Consider the following 23382-nt stretch of genomic DNA (forward strand, 5'->3'; position numbering starts at 1 on the left):
AGCTTGTAGTGCTGCCGTGCACAAAGAGAGGAGCAGCTAGTTGTTTTGCTTGTTACGTGTCTAGTCCCCAGTCACAGTAATAATCCGAAGTTTCCAACCATAATATTGACATTCAGTTATCTTATATTCTTTCATTCTTCGAATATTTTCTTCTTCTTCGTATTGTGGTCTGGATGCTCGGTGGCCTTATGCTGCCTCCCACAGGACAGTCTTGGTGCTACAACAAATACAGTCTGCGAATAGCGGGGTTGCGCTGCACCTTTGTATTTCTTACAAATACAAAGGTTCACACATTATGAGCATTTCACTTGTAAAATGTACCATTGCCAGACCAAACAAGGCTATAAACTGTGTTGTTTTGAATCTTCTCATCCTCATGGAATGTGGAAGAAAGTTGAGTCTGGCAAGCTCAGCACTTTTCACTACTGCTTTTGAGGAACGAGGGCGACATTCCTCACATTCAATCTCAAAGGAAAGGGCACGAAGACGATACAGAGTAGTATGCCTGCTTTCGATCCAGCAAAGCAGTTGTGTCATAAACGAACAAAAAGTAGTGTTTTGCAGCATGTACTGATACTTTTTAAACCATTTACCTGAAAAAAACATGACAATTGCAACCCTGGCCTTGTTCAAATGGTTATAGGTGATATAGAGTTGGTGTATGAATACCACGTGCTTTCTGAGGTCGTGTCAGGGCCATTTGGGAGACTGGCCTGCACCTGTGCCTCAGTGTATTCGACACAGATGCTAAAACTCATGCAGGCATCACAGAAGACTGTAAAAGGTAAGACGGGTTTATTTCTAGAACAAATAAAGTAACTTTATTTTTTGCACAAATTACAGATCGTTGTGTATTTATTAGCCCAATTAAATTATGCATATTCTCATGCATGCAGTGTTAAAACTGCACAGCTGTGAGCACTGACAGCATGTTTTCTTTTGTCTCTTTAAACGTATTGTTTCCATTCAACACATGAGCTGTCCGTGTAAAACATGCACTTGCGCTTCAGACTACAAATCTACCATTCAGGTTGCTTTTATCATTCGCAAAGACTCAACATACTGTAACTTTGTCTGAATAAAAGTAAGTGCTCACAACCTTTGGTAATTAATGGTATGTTCTGTACAAATGACGGACACAAAAATTTACATTTCTGGTGTGAGAGCTGACTAGCAGTCATTTTTGTCATTTTGTATGTTTTACCTTTTTGGGAGGATTTTTATGAAATGTCAGAAATGTGAGGTTACTGGATGGCGTTGATGTGGTGAATAAAGCAACTCAACAGTACAAAACATTCAATAGTGTGAAAATGTGAGTCAACAGTAAACACTGGCACGTGTAGTCATATGCCATCATATAGTCTCCATGACAGCCGCCAGCTCTTTTATCTGCTTGTGAAAGTTCTAGGAAGAAACAAAAAGTTAAGTCATATTATCATAGTGGAAAAAATGATACTGAACATGCCGGTGTATACTTGAAACTGCGGGACGGTCATCTCAAAAGCCTTTCGGCTGATCTGGCCTGACGGCTCAGCGATTTTCAGCAGGATGGTGACAAAGGGGGAGTTGAGAGAGCGGCAGGTGTCAGAGCTCACTGCCATGCCCAACTTCCACTGCATGTCCACAAGCTACAAACAACAACGTTAAAATTCAAGGTGACGAGTTGGACCTGGTTAAAATGAGCAAGGCTGCTATATTGTATTGATTACCCGACCAACGCTGAGCAAGTCCTGGGCTGCCTGTTGGACTTGCACCGATTCTCCATGCTGACTCCACAAGCTGTGAAGCACCTGAAGTAAGGAGCAGGCAAATATTTTTTTTCAAAACTGTGATAAGAGTATTTGTATTGAGAGAAAAAAAAAAGATGCCAACACATCTTTCAAGCAACTGAGGTAAACTAGGTTGTGCTACTTGGCAGCAACCCGAATATATACTTTCACGGTGGAAATTATATATTTTTGTTTGTAAATGGGTATATCATTAAAGCTTGCTGCCTTGACTTCAAAAGTAGTAAATTATTTTTGTACTAAGAAGGCTTTTATTGTCTGCTCAACATGGGGTCTCGTGTCTACTGACCAAAGCTATTCTACCAGCTGGTTTCTTACGGTACATCTTTCTGTCCACTCCAGTGTAATTTTTGCCGACTAAAATTGATGTTAGAGTACATTAGCCAAGTAACTGCTCATCTTTTTTTAGACTGATGAAAGACATTGCACCTGAAGTGAAGCTTTGGACCAATTTTTGCTGCCTTGTTCTAGTCTTGACACGAGGTCGTCTGCAGACAGTTTGCTCTTCGCAGCAGACCTGCCAATTATAAAGCATGAAGTCAATGCTCTTTTACATTTTTAGACGCCTGCGCCACAACACTGAACAATACCTGAAGGTTATTGTGAGGAATCTGATGATGCTCTGTAGAGATTCGTGGCCAAGTGTGACTCCAGCTCTCTGAAATATCTGGACACAGCATAATAATATAGCTCTGTGTGTCACAAAAATGAAGTACTGTATACAAGCACTAATTCCATTATGTGTATTTGCTCACATCGCAAATTTCTGCGGAATCAACTCCTTTTGTCTGCCCTTGCAGATAACTCAGGATGTGCTGACACTGGAGATTATAAAACAAGTTAATATTTGAAGGTGCAACAACACATTCTGATTCAGGTGTGCGAAAACAGCCTTGTTTTGGGGGAAATGAAGGAGTATTTCTGGTGTTGTATGTACTTACGTGTTCTGCCAATAAATCTGGATTGAGTCTGCAGACGCTCTCCACAACGTTGTCTGTCCCTTATAATCAATGAAAATACGAAGTTACAATCAGCATTTCACATGGACCCTGAAACATTAACAGTTAGTTACAGCACAGGTAGCTAGCAAGTTCCCGCGAGACAAGATAACGCTATCTAGGAAGTTGTCGGAACCAGTTGTATGTTATACAAACAAGGCAGGTCAGTTTTAGATTAAAATGACAGCTATGATTTCACGCATACGTAAAAGAATATTTCTTTGACAAACCAAGAGAGTGTTCCAGCGACGGCATCCTCGGAGTTAAGCTTTGCTCCAAAACGTTCTCGAAGTGTGGATGATGTGATTAAAAAAAAAAAAAAAAAGCGGCGTAAATCACTTCCGGGTCGGCACGATAATCAGTTCTTCAATTTAGAAAGACGCAGTAAAAACAATGAATGTTGTATTTTGCGTAGCGGTAGGTGACATGTCGCTACACACTCTATATGTGTGTAATCCTGAAGACATTGTAAAATGCAATCAATTTCCTAAATCAACTGTTTGCGATAAATTTATCTCAATATCTCTGACTTGACTTTTTCGCCTGTAAATTTAATGGACAACAATGGCGCCCCTGTCTGGTGTCTGTATGCAACACACACGGAGACCGATTGTTACACGTGTGGTTATTTAGCAATGTTTATTCCTGTGTTCTTTCGATTTGAGGAAAAATTTAAAATACTCACTTTTCGTAATGTGACTATTTCGTGTCCATTTATATCTACACGACGCGTTATTCAGATATGAAAGCAAAAGAAACACTGCATCGAAAGCCCGCCCTCAATTCTGGAATGTTTCATTCTGTGGGTGGTGATGTCTTTTAAATGGTAGGATAAAACAAATTATTCTGACCATAGAGAGCAAATGTATAACAGTTTAATATTTAATTAGAAATGAAATTAAAATAAACGTGCTTAGTGAGACTACATCTGAAAATATTTTTAAAATGTCACCCACAGCAGAAGATTACGCCCCTCTCAATATTGTTAAATAGTGAGTGCGGTTACCGACGCGGAAGTACAGCCCGGCTGTCACACTCGCCTGGGGATATCTAGTTTCTTCTCTCAGTTTTGCTAGCAAACGAATTGAATTTGTCTTCAAAATGAGTGCACCAACTTGGTTGCCTCTGGAGGCTAATCCCGAAGTACGTGTTGATTTTGGTTTGTTCCTTATATTTGAGACACATCTGTCTAACATACAAACATGTGCTAACGACCTACCTAGTGCTAGAACCGGAGCAAAAGCTAATAACGTTATAGTTGTCATCATGTTTACGAAAGCTTAGCTAATGGCTCTTTTTGTATCTTTTCAGGTCATGACGAAGGTGAGTGGGGCTTCAAATTAATTAATTTGCTGACAGACAAGTTAAAATGCTACCTGCAATGTGGAATAAGGCCCTAAACACCGATGTTGCGCTCAATACGTGACTGAATGTGTTAACTGGCTTGCAGTGAATGATATCGCTTGAAGTAAAAGTTAATCATTTTGTGGCTAGTTCGTCAACTCTTTGGGCATGAAGCAAAGCTGGCAGTTTGGAGACGTGTATGGATTGGATCCAGATATGCTCAGCATGGTGCCAAGACCTGTTTGCGCTGTGCTGCTCCTCTTCCCCATCACAGAGAAGGTACGTACACGTACACATTTTGACTGGCACAATCTAATGCAGGGGTGGGCAACTCCGACATGTTTTAGATGTTTTCCTACTTCGACATACCTGATTCAAATGACTAGGATCATTATCCGGCTTCTGCGGAGCTTGCTAATTAGCTAATCATTTGAATCGAATGTTTCAAGGAGGGAAACATCTAAAACATGCAGCATAGCAGCTCTTGAAGACTGGTGTTGCCGACCCCTGATCTAATGCATGGGTGGCAAATCAATAGTGGAGCAATTGAGTTGGTCTAAACGTGTTGTAGTATATGTTTAATGAATATTTTGGTGCCTCTTAACCAGTACGAAGCATTCAAGCAAGAAGAGGAAGCGAGACTAAAGAGTCAGCGGCAGGAAGTGTCCCCCGACGTCTATTTCATGAGGCAAACGATCGGCAACGCCTGCGGCACGATAGGACTAATTCATGCGGTGGCCAACAACCTAGCACACCTGGAATTTGGTGAGTTGTCATTGTTCCGAGACGGCACAAATTCAACATGGACACATGAGCCTCTCTCTTTTGGACAGAACTTCCAAAATTGCAATGGTAGAGATGTAATAAAATCCTAACTACACGTGAGTGCCTTCCGTTAGCTTTCGAACCCTGCTCCTGACTCCTGCATCTTTTCACGACTCCAATATGACCTCAGAATGCTGAATAAATAGGCATGACAACTTGGGACCCCGTTCCGTCTCGGTGCTGCTTATGAAGAACATTAACATCAATGGAATTTGGGAAAATATCATTCTTCGCTATATGCTGTGTAAAAGGAGTCGTTGCTAAACCTTGGAGTTGGAGCCTGCACTATTGATTTTTCATTTGTACTTTTTTTTTTTTTTCCAGAGTCTGACTCAGTTCTGAAGAAGTTTGTCGATCTGACCTGTAAAATGAGTCCGCAAGAAAGAGGTGTCTTCCTGGAGACAGATGAGGTACTCCTGAAAGGAACACAATGGCATCAAATATTAGCATTAGCATCAGCTAACGAGTACCCCTTGTTTTTAATCATCAGAGTATACGAGTCACACATGAATCCAGTGCACAGGAAGGGCAGACTGAGGTGTGTTTTTGGTTTTGCTCATTACTTGGATTTGAGGGAAGGTACGTTGTTGTTATTGGGGTTGATTTTTGTCTTTTGCAGGCACCAAGCATAGATGAGAAAGTCAACCTTCACTTTATAGCGTTTGTGAATGTCGGAGGGCAACTGTATGAATTAGGTGAGCTGACTGCAGTGTCAAATACCCCTTAACCTGTACAAGAAGGTATTTGACAAACAATTCCGGCAAAGAATACGCTGTTAACTTCACACAAAATTTGACTTCAGCGCATTGACGTCCAATAAGTGTTTTCCAAGCATAGCAATTGTTAAGAAATGCCATAGTTTGCCGTGCTGCTGGCTTGATAGATTGATTGAGTTATTTATTTTGCCTAAATTTACCTAAATGTTTTTTTTTTCCCTCTTTTCTCACCCAGATGGTCGTAAACCCTTTCCAGTTCTTCACGGGAAAACAACGGAAGATACTCTCCTCGAGGTATGATGGTGCACTCCCTCACCGAAAAAAAATGTTGCCGTTGTCGTAAAAAAACGAAAATGTGAAAGCACAACCACTCTTCATTGCAGGACGCTTCGGAGGTTTGTAAGACCTTCATGGCCCGCGACCCGCAGGAGGTCCGCTTCACCATCATTGCCCTCTCCAAAGAATCTTACTGAGGCAATCCCATAAGCGGAGGGAACATTTTTACTGCCAAAACATTCTCAAGTGCTGGCTTGATCTGCATCTTCAACATAGCTCAGCGACTGATTCACAGGAAGCTAATGAACATTTTTCAATTAAAACATTTCCATTAATTACTTTGCCAAACTTGGCTGAGATTCTTTGGAAGCTACTACAAGTGCTAGCTTGTTCCTGCACTAAAATGTTTACAAAATTGAGCAAAGTGTTCAGTGTTGGCGGCGGTTTTGGACATCAAAGACGGTGTTATGAAGCGCTTACTAATTGAGCACGTCTCCACCTGGGCACCAGTCTAAGTCAAGATATCATGTCCTTGTGAACGATGCCTTTGTTTTTTTGTAACCATGTAAATCACTTCTCAATTAAACACTAAAATGAATGTTATGTCTTTCTGTTCTGTTTGCATTGATGAGCATATGTTGCTCGCCTGGATAGCATAGTAACGTTTATGTATACATGTAAAGTTAGCACGTGCGGTAGAAATCTGTGACAGAAAATAAGCAGAGCACATGTTTCATGCCGTTACTTCACACAGAGACTATTTATCATTCTTCGCAAAACATCCAACTGACTGTTACTATCAGTGTCCATAGTTTCTGTCTTACAGTCTAAACACATTCCTGCCCAGTAAAATACAACCACGTTCCTTAGTTTAACACATTTCAATGGAACATGAGCCCAGTACATTTACCTTTTCAACCACCTTGTCATCGTCTGATTAACTGTTTTGAATCTCTTTTTACATGTGTAGAAGTTTCAAGTTGGTCAAATATTCAGATTTTTAACAATGAAACCTGACAATATTTAAACGACTCGTTTGCACTCTTATAAAGGAACAGTCGGTAGCATTGTTCTTCACACCAATTTAAACATTACTACACTACACTGGAAATTGGTAATAATCCAATTATTAGTATGAGTATTCAAAAGACAATTTTCCAAATGAGGTCCCCTGGTTTAATTTGCGTTAACGCCCTGCAATACGCGTCAACTTGCACAGAGTGTCGCTGCAGTGTGCCTGTTTCTTTGAAACGGAAAAAAAAGTTAGAATCCCTTCAAGGGGAGACTCGAACTTTTTTTTAAACAATTGAAGAAGGCGTATTTAGTGATCCGCTGGGCTCCCTTCATTTTAGCCACTTGAACAGACTCCGTGGAATATGGTCCGTAACTGGAAGGTGACTGTTGCGTGGGAGAACAATTCCAAGGTATTGTTCAACAGTACTTCGTGCATAATAGACAGGTGTGCCTGATTCGAGCCCGTGTGATCATGTGATGTGATGCAAAAGAATGCGTGACTGTTCCACCTTGCGCACGCACGACAATAGAATGCGTGTAACTGTTTCGTTGTGTTTTGTTCACAGCGAGATTAGGAAATATCACCTGGTTGGTCCACTCGGCGAGTTTCGATCGTCGATGAGAAGAGAAGGGAGTACAGCAGAATAATGTCCACGTCTGTGGACGTTTAAGCGCGGGGTCAGTTCATAGAAAAAACAAACAGGACGTTTTGGTGTGATGGAGTGGCGAGAACAGTCCACGGTGAGCTGTCAGGACGCGTACGTGGAGGCTCAGAGGTGGATCGAAGTGAGTGCAAGCGTTTTTTCCTTTTGGTTTGCTGTCTTTTGGTGTCACATACCTTTGGTCAGAGATGTTGTCTTTCTCAAGAAACGGAAGATTTCACACTTGTTTGACAAATTGCAAGCTGAAAAAAAACAACGATGGGTGTAAAACTAGAGTTATTGAGTGTCACATGTTGATGAGTCATCGAAATTCACATTTTATACAGACAGTATACAGTATCTGCAAAAAAAAAAAACCTCAAAGCTTAGTTTTAGATTCAAGAGATCCAACATTTTAGTAAGTTTAAAATAATTTTATGAGCATGTTTTTGATGTTGCCTTTTTTATACAACTTCAAATCACAGCAACACATAACTCGCATTGTTTTTTATTATTGATTGATTTTTGCATTTACAGGCATTTGTGGATTTATTCAAGAGACCCAAATTTCAGGATTGAAAAAAAATGGTATTGTCTGTACACAGTGCCACAAAATATTGTAACTCATGGCCACGTATCTCGAGCAAGAATTACAACCAATCAATAAATCAAATTTATTTATTTATCAATTTATTTAATCTGGCACCTGTTGCAAGATAACTCATACCTTCATGTTCATTTTTTAAAATTATATTAATAATTACCAGGAGGTCCTGAATTTTCATATTTTATTTTTTTTAATTTTGTCCCCCTTAGTTTTTGATGTTTTGAAATGATTTTTATAGTAATTTGTGGGTGGTTTACTATTTTGACCTGAGAGCATATTGGCAATATTAGCTTAGCGTGTTTCTGTGGACGCTGCATTACCCATTTACCGCATATACTCCACAGTCTCCAATTTGCTGCAACACTCCGTTTTTTTCTTTTATTTGTTTTACTGACCTTTCTGATGAATTGATTTTGAGATGTAGTTATGGGAGAGTTCTGTTCTCCCTGATCGTTGTTTTTTTTGTTTTGTTTTGTTTTTTGTTTGTTTTTTTTAAAGCATGTCTCATTCCAACTGGTCCATTCAGTGTGACATGATATTCACAGTTTCTACCTAGTATGTCTACCAGCCATGTTATTAGCTTGGCACCTGTCAAGTGTCAGCAGTGGACCACTCACTTGTTGGGGACAACTTACTGTATAAGCCACATAATAGTGGTTCCAGAACCTCCTAACCAATTTCTTTTTCTGCAAGGGTGACAGTTAAGGCCTTCTCCCACTGGTATGACAACTTGTAATTATGTACACTTTGCTTGACCCAGTGATCTTGGTGGCAGAACTTGTTTTGAAATGGCTCCAAAAGACTTCTCCAACTTGGTCAGTCTCCAACTGTCCTTCTTAGATCTTCCTTGAGTTCCTTGGACTTTACCCATTGTTCTGAGTGTTGGTCACTATTGTCTGTCATTCCAAATCATTCATTAAAAAAGTAAAAATTAATATGGCATTCATGTCCACAACTGCACATGTGAGTGACTGAGTTGAATGAAAGCGACCAAATCATAAACTATGTGTTAGTAATCTGATACATGAGTTAGTAGAGCTTCACTACCAGGCTGTGTTTAGTGGCTGAAATGAATGCGAATGCTTTCAGTGTGACATCAGTGTCGCGCACACTGGCCCATTGTAGCCGGCGGGCACCAAGATTCAAAAAGTAAGCCCACCAGCTCGTGCAGGTAGAATGGACAATGGTTGTGGTTTTAATGCGAGAGGGCTGGTGGCTAAGCGTGTTTTTGGGTCCACTGGCTGCTGAATGATTAACAAGCTGCCTCAGCTTCACACAACTTGAAACAGAGGCTTAAGTGTTTTGGTTGTTGGAAATGGTGGAGGCAATGTTAAAAAGTTATTCTTAAATGCTGTGCAGCTTGTCACATGGACACATTCCTGCATGAGTGGCCCCCAGCATGACATCCTTACAAAATGAGCATTAAGGGAATGGCAAGAGTGCTAAGAATGTGCTGTAAGATGCTTTTACATCACAATCTGAGCACAAAGGGCATTTGTTTGGTTTTTATGTTTTATTTTTTTTTTAACATTTTGCATACGGAAGAAGAACACACAGATGACTCAAAGGATTTGAAGGGTAGTCCATTTTAGCTGAAACCTTTCTTTGCATACGCTCTAGTTATTTTAGTTTCACTTTTCATCTGCAGACGTGAAATACGGCCACGATTCTTCCTTGTTTCATAGCACGACACCTTTTGTGATGTCTTCATGTTTGTTGTCTTAAGACGCCCATTTTTTGTTTCCTCTTGATTTTTGTTATTCGCATGATTCATTGACAGCTGAGGCTGTGTGGAACGTGTGTGAGTCATTAAAATCCCTGAAAAAAATAAGCACAATTTGAAGATACTGCACTTTAGGTGGCGGCTGTGTAGTTGGCCAGTGGGGACATGCGGACCACTCCAGATACAATTGCACTACAAGGGTTTTTATTCTCTGTGAAATCAATTATATTAAAGTACTTTAACCCTTTCATGCACCATCTAACCTGATAAGATGTCCACTGTCGTAACCACTGTTCCTGAAAGGGTTAATCAGGATACTGCGCTAATGACTCCATGCAAGTTGCAAGGTCTATCAATATGTACAAGGAATATGCCTACTGTCCTCTTGAGTAGCAATCGCAAACTTGGACATTTTTTTGATGGACCGTCTTCTAAACAAATAAACACGAATCATCAAATATGCAACCACCCATGGTGACATTACAATTAATGTTGTTTTAATTAGTGCAAGTGCTATGTCTCTTTAATGAGCTGGACCCATCTAGTAAAACATCAAAGGCTTGTCTTTTAATGTCGGCCGAGAACATGTTTGAAGCCGAGTCACGCCTCCCATTAGTACGTGACCGTCACAAACCAATGGCGGAAAAAAACTGCAGCTAAGCTCTGTTCATGCTCCACCTATAAATATTACAATTAAAATGCTGTTACCGCCAACTAACAACGCTTCTTTGATCATTTTCTACTCCGCTGATCCTCATCAGGGTTGTGGTTGCGCTGGAGCCGATCCCAGGTGAGAGGTGGTGTACGCCCATGGAATGGTTGCCAGCTAACCGCAGTTGTTTGGTCAGCTCACTAAAATATTTTTATTGAGTCTCTGTGTGGTCACGCACGGCGGTTGGAGGCCCCTGTTTAAGATTATTGAATTCATAAGCACCAGGCGAGGATTGACTGGTCTGGCTGGAGAGTTGAGTCTTCATGTCGGTATTTGTGGATGCCAACAATAGAAAACTGCATATGACTGCATATAAAATAGAATGGAAAAAAAATCAAGAGGAAAAAAAACTGTGGAAGTGGCAGTTAAAATACATTTGATAGCTTTCTGGAATGTTTGTTAGTGTGTGTGGTGTATATTTTACTGCACCCAAACGTCAAGTCTAATATGATGCTGCACCTTCCCCTGGTATGTGGCTTGCTGCAAAAGACCCTGGGCAAGGTATGGGCTGGGGGCCACATTTGGCTTGTGTACAGTCTCTGACCGGCCCTCGCAGTGACCCTCAAGTCAAAGTAAAATGTAAAATATACGGTGCCATCATTTTGAACTTTATGCTTGAACACAAGTGTAAGCAAGGCAGGGAGCAAGAGCTACCTACTTCTTGTGTCTGCAGTTTTGCCAACTTAGCGACGTTTACTCAATATTTTAGGAATTTTACGACCCCGCTAGCAATTATTCTTCAAAAAAAGAGACAACGAAAAATGGCAACAGTGGTCTTAATGCTAGCAACGTTCGTATTTCCTGCACGGTCGAGGGAAGGCGGCCAAGATATGGCCGGATTATACTTTACGCAAGTATATCAAACTGCACGTATTATAAATCAGCACTGCATTATACTGTACACCATTGTCAATAATATTATACTTCCCACTTATATATGTATCTTGGTGTCCTGACGAAGCACGGCTTGTATGAGTTGGCAGTTGTCATTGTAATGATTGCTCATAATTTTGTTTAAAATATATTTCCTAATTATAAAAATGCATACCACATTCACAAAACAGAAACAAGACAATATGATTTTTCTAAAGACAAAGGATGTTAAAAATAATTCAGAAAAAGTTGATATTGGCTTGGCCCTCAGTAATTACTCGTGTTTTATGTGGTCCCTTTGCAAAATTAACTGCCCACACATGAACTAGAGCCTCCAGAGAGTGTAAGAAAAGTGCTTAAGTTGACGGCAGAATGTACGCAAGGCGAGATTTGTGAGGGAACAACCACAATTGTTGGTTGCCCCACCCGTGTCTGTCTGACTTTCCCCTTCTACGCACAATGGAGAATATGGACCTTTGTGAAAGAAGTTATCTTACAAACGCAACTACCCTGTACTGTGCACTGTATTTTGAGAACGCTTAAGAAGCACGTCATTTTCAGCACAAGAGTTGCAAAACCGGCCCTTTTCACTTTGAATTGTCTGCATTTCCAGATTGGTGGTGAAGCGCCAAGCACTTTATCCCCATTTTCACTAAACCGTCTCAGATACTCTTTAGTAAAGAGTATCTGCTGGCTTGACATGGCACTGCAGCCTCCATTGCCCATGAGAAAAGGAGGTTCTACCAGGTGCGAATTCATAGCTAGTCTCTCTTTAGTCAAGCAGATGTGTCATTGTGGTTGTATGCAAACATTACCCTATTCCTTTGCCTGGCTCAGCTCTGGATGCTGAAGTTTTTGCTTAGTTGCCTGTTTTTTAGTTTTTTTGTTTTGCTAATGAGCATTTTTTTGTCCTGTTCTTGTTGCGTGTCTGATATGGATCGTTTAATGCCCAACAGAATCTATACACCTATCAGGTCAAAACTTGCCAGTATTAAATATAAAATATGCGTAAAACAGAAAATGCTTTTCAAACCCATCTGCTGAATTCCAAATGACAAATTAGCACTTTGACACGTGACCTTTTTCTGGTCATCACAGGCAACATTTTTTTTTCCACAGGAAAATTGTGAGCCAGAATGCAACGTGAGACAATTCTTAAATACTTTTTAGGTAAAACCCTGAGCTGGTTGAAGGTTGAATCAGATATAATCAGTGTAGTTTGGATGTATGCCTCCCACACCTCCCTTTTGTCTCACTGGCATCCGCTGGAACAAAGTGGCCAATCAAAGGTAACATAATCCTCCGTGGGCTTCCTTCAAGATGTGACTCGAGTTGCTTAAAGGCCGTATCTCACAGAGCGGTGAAGGTTCGCCAGTGCGTGCGCACGTAGTGGGTGTTGTATTTTCATCAGGGTTCGTTCGAGGTTGTGAATGATCGAAAAGATGTTCGCCAACAATCGTAAAAGTCTTTGCAACTGTTTGCAACCTTCACCGCTCAGAGAGATATTGGCTTAAGTTGTTCCCTGCAGACAAATCCACAAATCTTACAATGTTGGTGACTTTTATTTAAGTCAGGTAATAGACTTTCACACATAATATAATATAATATAATATAATATAATATAATATAATATAATATAATATACATTAAATTAATGTATTTGTTATCATATGTAATTTTACCATTGAAATATTGGTAAGAATCAATATGATACGCATTGATTCCAGCAGTGCAATTTTAAACCTTTTATGCATCCTGTAACCTGATGACATGATAAGCTGTCCACTGTAGTAACCGCCGTCCCTGAAAGGGTTAAACACTCAAACCTCAGACCCTCCATTCTTCCAATATAAAATACGGAAATAGTAATAATCCAAAATAATTAAAACAAGAGTATCAAATCAAAAATTCCATCACACTCTTTCTGCTGTTTTTAAGACTCGCTGAACTCAGCCTGTTTTGATGGTGTGCTCCTGTTTCATGAAAATGAGCCACTGCTCACCTAGCCAACCTTTTTTGCGGGGCCAATGTCGAGTATGGCTTTCATTACGATGACGACCAAAGGTGGGGGTAGGAGGTGGTGACGGGGCAAGCGGAAGCGGGAGGTCCAAATCGTGAAAATAAAAAAAAGAACGGCCATCAAGGAATGGATTGAATTTTCTCTCGTTGGGCAGCCCTTCATCACCAATTCACCGAATGAGACTAGTTAATTAACGAAGCAGATTTGTGGATGTGGCTTATGCAAGGCGCATGCTGCCAAACAAAAAAAATGGTGTCGAATTGCACTGTCTCATACCGTGAGCAGTTTTAAATGTTTCAGTTACATCACTTAGCCACAAAAAGAGGCACAGGGTGGTCCTAATAGAGTGGCCAGTGGGTATTTTCCATGCAGTATGGCCTAAGGCCTCTCAAGGCACAGAACATTCCATGAACCTGCAAATGCACGATGGTAGTGGAAAACGTCTCAAACAGTGGATGAAAATATTTTTTCCACCAAAATAAACTCTCCTCGCCTCTTTGTGATTTGTGACCTCAATCGCCTCGCGTGACCCACACTGCCTTCTTATTTCTCATACAGATTGGCTATTAGACGCCTCAGCGCAGCGGTGTTCACCTTGTGGACCACAGCAATTAGGTGCATGAGGACCTCACACAAGGATACTCTCGCTGCTTTTCCATGTTGATTGCCGTGTTGTATCAACATGTACGTCAAGCCCCAGAATTTGGAGTAAACTGTATGCAGATAATGTACTTGTTGGACCCCGATGAAGCACTACTCTATTCTATTCTTGAACAAAAGATTTTGTGAACATTGAGCGGATGGTGGGGGGCGTGGTGCGCCTCAGTTGCCCGCATGAATAAACATTAGTTGTGGTCACTGACACAATTCCTGCGATTATTTGTGCTCAGCCCACATAAAGTTATTGGCTCACTGACAGAACACAGGAAGCAGCATGTCTCATGTACTGACATCTAGTGGATGGACAAAGCTTTTCCTTTGCTTGGTATTCATTTTTCATTTAGTAGGGCGGCCCGGTGGTCCACAGTGCAGAGGTACCGGATTCAATTCCACCTCCGGCCTCCCTGTGTAGAGTTTGCATGTTCTCCCCGGGCCTGTGTGGGTTTTCTCCGGGTACTCCGGTTTCCTCCCACATTCCAATAACATGCATGGTAGGCCGATTGAACACTCTAAATTGTCCCCAGGTGTGAGTGTGGGCGTGGATGGTTGTTCGTCTCTGTGTGCCCTGCGATTGGCTGGCAACCGGTTCAGGGTGTCCGCCGCCTACTGCCCGAAGATGGCTGGGATAGGCTCCTGCACCCCCCGCGACCCTTGTGAGGATTAAGCGGGACAGAAAATGGATGGATGACTGGATGAATATTCATTTCCTTGGCGTCGGAGTCATCATTGGGAAGATGGCACCTACTAGCGTTGTTTTAATGGCACTTTTCCACTGCACGGTAATGGCTCGCTTGGATGTGGAGACCGTCGCTATCAGAGTTCCGCAGCAAATTGCGAAAACCGCGGCGTGTTGATTGCATCAGAGCCAGACACGCTAACAAACAACAGTGGAGTGGATTCTGTCGTAGTTGCTCCTCGGTAAGGAGACATTTTATCCAAGATGAGACTTGGGCCATTGAAGCAAAGCGGAGACTGTGGAGTATGTCACACAAGTAATAATAAGTCACCCGTGGGTAGGTATGTACAGTATTGTCAACTGGTATGACTTCTTTCCCCTGTAAAATTGTCACATTTTACTGTAAAAACACACACACACACACACACACACACACACACACACACACACATATAATATGTGACGTTTCCAGAACTAAGATCCAGTCACTAGGTTTCCATTTGACTTTCTCTGTTGCCTCCCAAATCCATTATTTCAAGCTGTGCATTTGTACCCACTGTGTTTTAACAGTCACTGACATTTGGGATCTTCGGTGAGGGCCTTGATGGCGAACAATTGTTACTAACTCTTACTTGAAGGAATCCTCTAAAGTACCTCTTAAACATGTCGTGGGCATAAGTGTGGCAGGGGGGGAAGTCATCACGAGGCTCATTCAGCACATTCTTGAGGGGAGCACAAGCTTTGGAGGTTTTGCAGCAAGGATTTCAAAAACCTCTGCTGCTGTTCTTATTAAATCTCCCCCGTCAAAGCAGAGCAGCGCAATGTTGCTGCAGTTAGGACCTTTTATCTCACACGTCTGACACCCAAGCTGGAGTGGATGGTAAATGTTGCTAATGGTAACAATTAGCGTGCACAAAAGTTAAGTGTTTGGGTGAGCCCTCTGGCCCTCCTGTTTCAGCTCAGTTAACCCTTTGTTACTTTTCATTCGACAATGCTACAGAAGGAGTGTACTTTACATGGGAGGGACATACACAGTACTCGGGAGAAGTAGCACAATACACACACAAAATGAATTAACAAAAACCGTTGTGTTATGTGAAAAATGTATGTATATAAGGATAATATGCAATGTTTTTTTAAATCATCTCTTGATTTAAGAGAAAGTTGATTTTATTTCCCCTAATACTACCAATTGATAGTCTATTTGTTTTTTTCTCATACTATTGTCAATGTAACTACGGGAACTTTTTTTGTCATATTGCAACTTTATTCCTTGTTGTTTGTTATGTTACAATATTATTTTGCTATTATTGTTTCCTCCGTGGGCGGCACGGTGGTTGACTGGTTAGCACGTCTGCCTCACAGTGCAGAGGTGCAGAGTTGGATTCCCGCTCTGGCCTTACTGTGTGCAGTTTGCATGTTCTCCCTGTGCCTGCCTGGCTTTCCTCCCACATTCTAAAAACATGGATGGCAGGTTAATGGAACACTTTAAATTGTCCCTAGGTGTGAGTGTGAACACGGATGGTTGTACATCTAATGTGTGCCCTGCAGCTGGCTGGCAACCAGCCCAGGGTGTACCCTGCGTTCTGCTCGAAGACAGCTGGGATAGGCTGCAGCACGCCGCGAACCTCGTCAGAAAAAGCGGATTAGAAAATGGATGGATGGATGGATGTTTCCATTTTTTCTTTGTTTCTCCTTTTTTACCGTACAATGTTTTCAACTTTTCACGTTTTCATGTAATTTGACTTTATCGCATAAAACATATTTTCTTGTAAGTTTGTGACTCACTATTACTTCTTTCCTTTTTTTTAATCATACATATGTTATTCTTCTATAATATTGCAACTTTACCCTCATGATACTATTTCTTCTTTCTTGGAATATTTTGTATTTACTCTTGAAACATTACCATTTTTTTTCTCGTAATATTCGGAGTGCTTGTAATGTTTTGAATTTATTCTTAAAATTGTGAGTTGTTTTTTTCTCAGAATATTGAAGCAAAATTCTCGCAATGCTTAAAATTTGAGTTAAAAGCATCTTCTGCTTTTGCTGAAATTGAACAGTAGGGGGCAGGATTTCAGATGGTCACACACAAACACAAAGACACACACACACACACACACACACACACTAATTTGATTGCCTGTGCGAATATATTTCGATCTGTTTCCTGTTTTCAACATTTGCTTTTCTCTTCTTCATCCGTCAAAGCCTGAATCGTGTTGCTTGCAAGTGTTTATTCGCGTTCAAGTTACAGAGGGTGTGTTCAGAGGTGGAACAACACATTTTTTTGTTTTGTTTGAAAATCATCACGGTATACAGAAATCGGATCCTCGAGTAATTTGTTCACTCTCCAAACAAGAAAGACGGTAGATCGGACGAACATTCAGGCCTTTGTATCCTTGAGAGAGAATGCAACACAAAAGCTGTAATCGGAGGAATCATCAAAACCAACCAATGTGTTGCGCGCAACCTGTTCAACTTGCTTCTTCTAGTGTATCTTACCTGTCATGCCTCCTTGCATTGTAGCAATGAATATACCATATGTGAACATTGATTGAAAATTAATTTTTTTTTTCTACCACATCTGCCCATGTGACTTCCTTTCACTCTAGAATAAAATTTGAATATATGAAAAGAAATAAAATAAGCAGCCCTCTCACAGCAGTTGATATGTATTGTAACGATAAAAAAAAAAAAAAAAGAGTCTCCTAAAAATATCATGAAAATGGCAACCACACTGTCCGTCCTGAGCCAAGCAGAGTCAGTTTATGACCTGTTTTGCTTTTCTTTGACTGTCAAGAGAGACGCTGGAGGATCAAGTGATGCTGATGAATATTTAGAAAAATGTTACCCCAAAAAGTTGAACTGTTTCCATTTGACGTTGTTAGTCGATACCCCAAAACAGATGTGCATTTCAAAACCGACTCAAGCATACATAAATAAATTAGTAATATTTACGAAATAGTGTTGTAATATAACAAGCGCAAAAGGCTCATTGTTTCATGAATTGGCACAGTTAGAAGTGGGCGTATACACCGTTGTGGGAGTGAACACAGTCGACTTGATTCCCACCCAATGGATGCGGCTTCTCTCATCTACGGCCTAACATAACGCACTTGCTCGCTGGGGTCCTTGCAGGCAATCGGCACACGTAAAGTGCATTCATAAGGAACTGCAAGAAGATCTTTACATGTGGATGATATGAAGTTAGTCGCTGTGACGTGGGCACTTGGTTACCTCTTTCCACCCCCAATCATGTGTTTGTGTGTGAAATCTTGACTGTGGATGGTATGAGAAATCTTCTTAATTACAGAGGTGGTTCTGAGCATACATTTGTAGATGTGTGCATGCATGCATGCTGAAATGTGTGTGTGTGTGTACACGTGTGCACGGACTGGTCATAATGTGACATGCATACAGTATGTCACTGATGGTGTCGTGGTTCATTAGTCTCACTTGTGTGCAGGCAGCTTGGGCACCTTCAGTTCCCACGAAGCGATGGTGTGTCGAATGTGAGAGTGAATTGTTGTTCATTTCTCTATGTGCCCTGCGGCTGACTGGCGAACAGTTCAGTTGTCGTCTGCCTTGCTCTTAAAGTCAGTTTGATGCATGGATGCTGCATGAATAAACGTTACGTGCAGTTGTTATATTATGTGAATAAAGTCATGAATGCTAAGTCAGTTGTGCAATGACTTGTCAAAATTAAACACGTTAAAAAATACAACAAAACAGCCAAAAGAAAATTTATTTTTCGTAATTAAGAGAAACAAGTTTTACTGTTAGGAAAATAAAGTCCCATAAAAAGGGAAACAAAGTTATGTCACATGGAACAAGAAACAACAATTCCAAGAAAAGGTCATATTTCAAAATTGTAAGAGAGCTTTTATTATTTTTAGAGAAAACGTTTGGGGGGTGGAAAATGCAATTAATAATAATATAAGAATAAAGTCAAATGTCCTCGCCGCTGATGGTGTAGCAGTTCGCTGGGCTTTCTTTCAGTCAGGCAGTGCATATTCAATTCCCACTCAGTAATGGTTTGAGTTTGTCACCCGAAGCCAAGTAATATTTCGGCTGCCGGTCTGCGACGCTGAGCAGCATAAATGGTGTAGAAACTGGTTTGACGAAAAGACATGATGCACACTGTGCAGCATTCCATTCCGTTTACTTGCGGCTTAGGAATCCAAACTGGGTTGAAAGAGGATCGACAGCACCTCCAGGAGCACCTGAAGCTGCTCCGCTGTGCCCCAAAGCCGCCCTGTAGGCACGCCAGAGGAAATACCTCGGACTTCCTCTCCTACTGTTCTCCACATCCTACCTTTCTTCTCCACCCCACCGTCACCCCCACTTGTAGTCGCATACCAGCACCTCCTCTTCCCAAGCTGCACTTGTACACTCCTAACTTTTTTCTCTTCCTTTTTTTCCCCCAGGCAGTCACCAAGAAAACATTTAAGGGCAAAGACTTCCGATCGGCTCTGGAGAATGGCGTTTTGCTGTGCGAGTAAGTATGCTGCTTTTTTCGTTTCTACTCTCTCGGGTAGCTGGTATGACTGATGTTTCCCAGATGGACCTCACCGCCACCTATGCCGACTCCCCTCTTGTTACTTGCTTCCCATCCAGTAAACGTCTGCTTCAAGGGTTCACAACAGAGGATGCGTTTTCTTCTTTGTTTTTATCCGTTAAAAAGTCTAATATTCCCCGGAAAAAAAAGTTTGAATCCGATCTGAATTGAATGAAGGCATATTTCTGGGGTGAAAAGCATTCCCCAAAATATTCGGACAGTGCATTTTTTTCAGTCATATCATTAGGTGAATTCAATGTTAATATTAAAAAAATAAAATAAATAAATCAAACGCAGAGTATTCCAACTTTTTGTCGGCAGGGGTTCACCTGAAAAACAAAAGACGGCATATTCCGAGGAAAAAGTCATATCTATTTTTATGTGATTTAAGTCAGGAGGCCCTATTTTGGTAGACTGGGGCCTGTGCGCTTTGAGTAAAAATGGGTGAAACTTCATTTTGGTGCTGGGGCAATTATAGGCAAGTGTGTGTGGTACTGTGTTACGCCTCACTGGGTATTGCGGTGCACGGAGCTGCCACGCCTCCGGTGCAGCTGCAAATTTGGTGACAGAAAGTAGACTGTGCTCAATGTAAAAAACAAAACAAAACAGGTGCATCTCTATTTTCCTGACGGTCCAAATCTAGTTTAGTGTTTTGATGAATTTGGTTGACCGCGCTGCCCATCATGAGGCTTTCCAGGCACCAAGATTGTTGTCTAGTACATGTGCAAATTTTGTTTGAAATGAAAAAAACAAATAGCCTTGATTTTTGACTCATTAACACCACGCCCCGCGTGGCACAGGTGATGTAATTTGCAGGTGCAAGCAGACAGAATTAGCTCTCCATGGACATGAGTGATGTCTTCAAACTATTTTTATAGTACCCCTGTCAGTATTTAGTGGGTGGGGGCTACACACGGATGCAAAATTAGGGGTGCAAGGCAGTTTCGAATTGCCCACGTCACATGCCCGGACGACTACGTCATCCGCAAGGGGAGATTTTGCAGTCATTTCATCGAAGATACCCATGCTGTGTTTTGTCAGCATGAGGAAGAGGGAGAATGAAGGTTAAATCATTTTCACACTCGCAAAAACAACATCATAAGCGGCTTCCATTGTGTGCTGTTCGTTGAGCATTCCCCAAAATATTCGGACAGTGCAAAAAATAAATAAATCAAATAAATAAATCAAACGCGTAGTATTCCAACTTTTTGTGGGTAGGTATTAACCTGAAAAACAAAAGACGGCATATTCCGAGGAAAAAGTCATATCTATTTTTATGTGATTTAAGTCAGGAGGCCCTATTTTGGTAGACTGGGGCCTGTGCGCTTTGAGTAAAAATGGGTGAAACTTCATTTTGGTGCTGGGGCAATTATAGGCAAGTGTGTGTGGTACTGTGTTACGCCTCACTGGGTATTGCGGTGCACGGAGCTGCCACGCCTCCGGTGCAGCTGCAAATTTGGTGACAGAAAGTAGACTGTGCTCAATGTAAAAAACAAAACAAAACAGGTGCATCTCTATTTTCCTGACGGTCCAAATCTAGTTTAGTGTTTTGATGAATTTGGTTGACCGCGCTGCCCATCATGAGGCTTTCCAGTCACCAAGATTGTTGTCGAGTATATGTGCAAATTTTGTTTAAAATGAAAAAAAACAAATAGACTTGATTTTAGACGCATTAACACCACGCTGCGCGTGGCACAGGTGATGTAATTTGCAGGTGCAAGCAGACAGAATTAGCTCTCCATGGACATGAGTGGTGGATGTTATTGAATTTCATTCATAAATATGACAACAGCTTCTCTCAGTCCCTCTGAATCATTGTAGAAGTCAATTCATTGAATGAATTATAATCATTATCGTCTTAAAACAATTTTTATAGTACCCCTGTCAGTATTTAGTGGGTGGGGGCTACACACGGACGCACAATGCGGGGTGCAAGGCAGTTTCGAATTGCCCACATCACATGCCCGGACGACGACATCATCCGCAAGGGGAGATTTTGCAGTCATTTCATCGAAGATACCCATGCTGTGTTTTGTCAGCATGAGGAAGAGGGAGAATGTGAAAGATTCACAAAATAAATGTAGCAATGGTGAGCGAAGAGCTGCAAGATGGTGCCTGAAAAATCATGTGGACCCCTAACAGCCAATCAGCATTTGTAGCGGCGAGAAGTGTCAAGATCCTAAATTGGACGCACTCTGTTTATGTACGCCGTTGGGTTGCGCTTGTTATACTGCCATATAATCTAACGTGAGTACGTTGAAATTCTTTTTTTTTTTTTTTTTAAATTGGAATTACATACAGGACAAACATAGTACAATAATAATTAACCCTTTCATGCACCCTGTAACCTGATAACATGATAAGCTGTCCACTGTAGTAACCTCTGTCCCCGAAAGGGTTAAAATATAAATGTTCTAAAATAAAATGAATAAGTAGTACAGTACTCACAGCAATGTAAATGCTTGGTGGGTCAGATTAACTCATTCCCTAACTCCCAAAGACGTTTTTAAAAGTCTTTTCAGACTCGGTCCAGAATTGGCTGGTATTGAATGAGTTTTAAAGAGCAGAGTGGGCAGTTTGTGACCCAAGGCACATCCCAGTTTTAGATGCTCACTGTGCTGAAAACAAAAACAAAAAAAAAACAAACTGTCTGGAATCATGATTAAGCCTTGGCGGCGGTCTACTGAGTGTGTCATGGCATTTTTACTTTTAGCTAAAGTCTCACAAGATTTGCTGAAATCTCATGCGATATAGTAAAACATGAAAAAGCTCCAAAAGGAATTATTCTACGAGTCTTTATCTTACTAGTGCCGTGTGGAGAGTCCAGCTTGTTTACATGGTGTTGCAGAACTGCCACTGACTAAACCACATCCAGGTGGCCGCCATTAAACACAGCAGGGATTCGCAAAGCTTTTTTTTGTTCATTCGCTGTAACTTAGAGCAAACTAACAGATGTGTGTGTTGTTCTCTCTCCTCCAGTCTGATCAACAAGATCAAGCCTGGCATCATCAAGAGAGTCAACAGGCTGCCAACACCAATAGCTGGTCTGGTAAGTCTGCTTGGCTTTTTGTCTTGTCTGAATGTGAAAGAAAAGGTCACCGATAATGACAGAGCTGCCGAGCATGCTCGTTGTAAAAGTCATAGCATTTTACTGTCTTTATTCATGATGCTGCTGTGTATGAACGGTAGCGACACGCCTCTGCGATTTTTCGCCTTCGGCGGTAGTATCAAAGCTGTAAGAGAAGCACCTTCCACATGACTTGTAAAAGCTTGACGCTATATCAAGGACACTGGATAGGAATAGGAGAATGAAGACGCTCTGTCAATTGTTAACTTTGGAGGTACCATCGTCGCTCTCACAGAAGCCCCTTTCACACTGCTCATAAAAGCGCCCACTTTTCTGCTTTTTTTTTTCTTCCTGTGTCACTGGGCTGTAAAAACGGCACTGAAATGGAATGGGTGATGATTTCTTTATCTTTAGATTCTGAGTTGTAAAGGAAGCCCGTAAAAGACAATATTATCTACAGGAACATTGTGTTTTAAAGTTATGTTCAACTACCAGTATATTTATAGTTTATAGCTACATGTGGCTAAAAAGCAAAGCGCAGAGAGTCTCTGTCGCGGAAATGCACGGGTACACCAAGTGAACAGGGTGATTGATCATTTGTCAACAGGTTCTCAAAAGGTGGAAGAATAAAAAAAAATCCCACATGGCAATTCTGTCTCAACATCACAGGCAGGGAATGTTGAACCAGCCATTTTCCGCCTTTAGAGGTGATATCTGAGCGATAATTTGTTTTAATAATAATATTTAATGTTAATATTGTTTTATTTGTTCACATTAATATATGTCTTTATGTATTTTTATGCAATTCAGTTTGCTGCCCTTATATTTGAGGTGTGTGTTTTTCAATGCACTGCATGATTGCACTGTGGTTGAGAGAGGAAC

The 23382-nt window shown here is 41.1% G+C and overlaps 3 protein-coding genes across 9 annotated transcripts in view; 2 read left to right on the forward strand and 1 right to left on the reverse strand.

Moving 5' to 3' along the window:
• Positions 1 to 779: 779 nt before the first annotated feature.
• Positions 780 to 3150, reverse strand: commd6 (COMM domain containing 6). The gene is made up of 8 exons (XM_019882341.1): positions 3016 to 3150; positions 2729 to 2787; positions 2543 to 2608; positions 2378 to 2454; positions 2217 to 2304; positions 1710 to 1790; positions 1476 to 1628; positions 780 to 1404 (listed from the first exon to the last, which is right to left on the reverse strand). The coding sequence occupies exons 1-8, from the start codon at positions 3038 to 3040 to the stop codon at positions 1354 to 1356; spliced, it is 600 nt and encodes a 199-aa protein (XP_019737900.1). The 5' UTR covers positions 3041 to 3150; the 3' UTR covers positions 780 to 1353.
• A 634-nt stretch (positions 3151 to 3784) lies between these two features.
• uchl3 (ubiquitin carboxyl-terminal esterase L3 (ubiquitin thiolesterase)) lies at positions 3785 to 6544 on the forward strand. The gene is made up of 9 exons (XM_019882559.1): positions 3785 to 3928; positions 4097 to 4108; positions 4280 to 4408; positions 4738 to 4894; positions 5279 to 5364; positions 5445 to 5492; positions 5574 to 5649; positions 5906 to 5964; positions 6054 to 6544. The coding sequence occupies exons 1-9, from the start codon at positions 3887 to 3889 to the stop codon at positions 6141 to 6143; spliced, it is 699 nt and encodes a 232-aa protein (XP_019738118.1). The 5' UTR covers positions 3785 to 3886; the 3' UTR covers positions 6144 to 6544.
• A 734-nt stretch (positions 6545 to 7278) lies between these two features.
• Positions 7279 to 23382, forward strand: part of lmo7a (LIM domain 7a) — a 60132-nt gene continuing 44028 nt past the window's right edge. For 3 of the 7 annotated variants that reach the window (XM_019882363.1, XM_019882362.1, XM_019882364.1), the window contains exons 1-3: positions 7475 to 7746; positions 19303 to 19373; positions 22413 to 22482. In XM_019882363.1, the coding sequence (XP_019737922.1) occupies positions 7678 to 7746; positions 19303 to 19373; positions 22413 to 22482 (210 nt within the window). In that variant the 5' untranslated portion in view covers positions 7475 to 7677. Of the gene's footprint in view, positions 7371 to 7474; positions 7747 to 19302; positions 19374 to 22412; positions 22483 to 23382 lie in introns of those variants that run through there. The other 4 variants (XM_019882368.1, XM_019882366.1, XM_019882361.1 and 1 more) reach the window with 3 other exon arrangements.

The sequence above is a fragment of the Hippocampus comes genome, unplaced genomic scaffold (assembly GCF_001891065.2).
Source record: "Hippocampus comes isolate QL1 unplaced genomic scaffold, H_comes_QL1_v1.1 scaffold111, whole genome shotgun sequence".
NCBI lineage: Eukaryota > Metazoa > Chordata > Actinopteri > Syngnathiformes > Syngnathidae > Hippocampus > Hippocampus comes.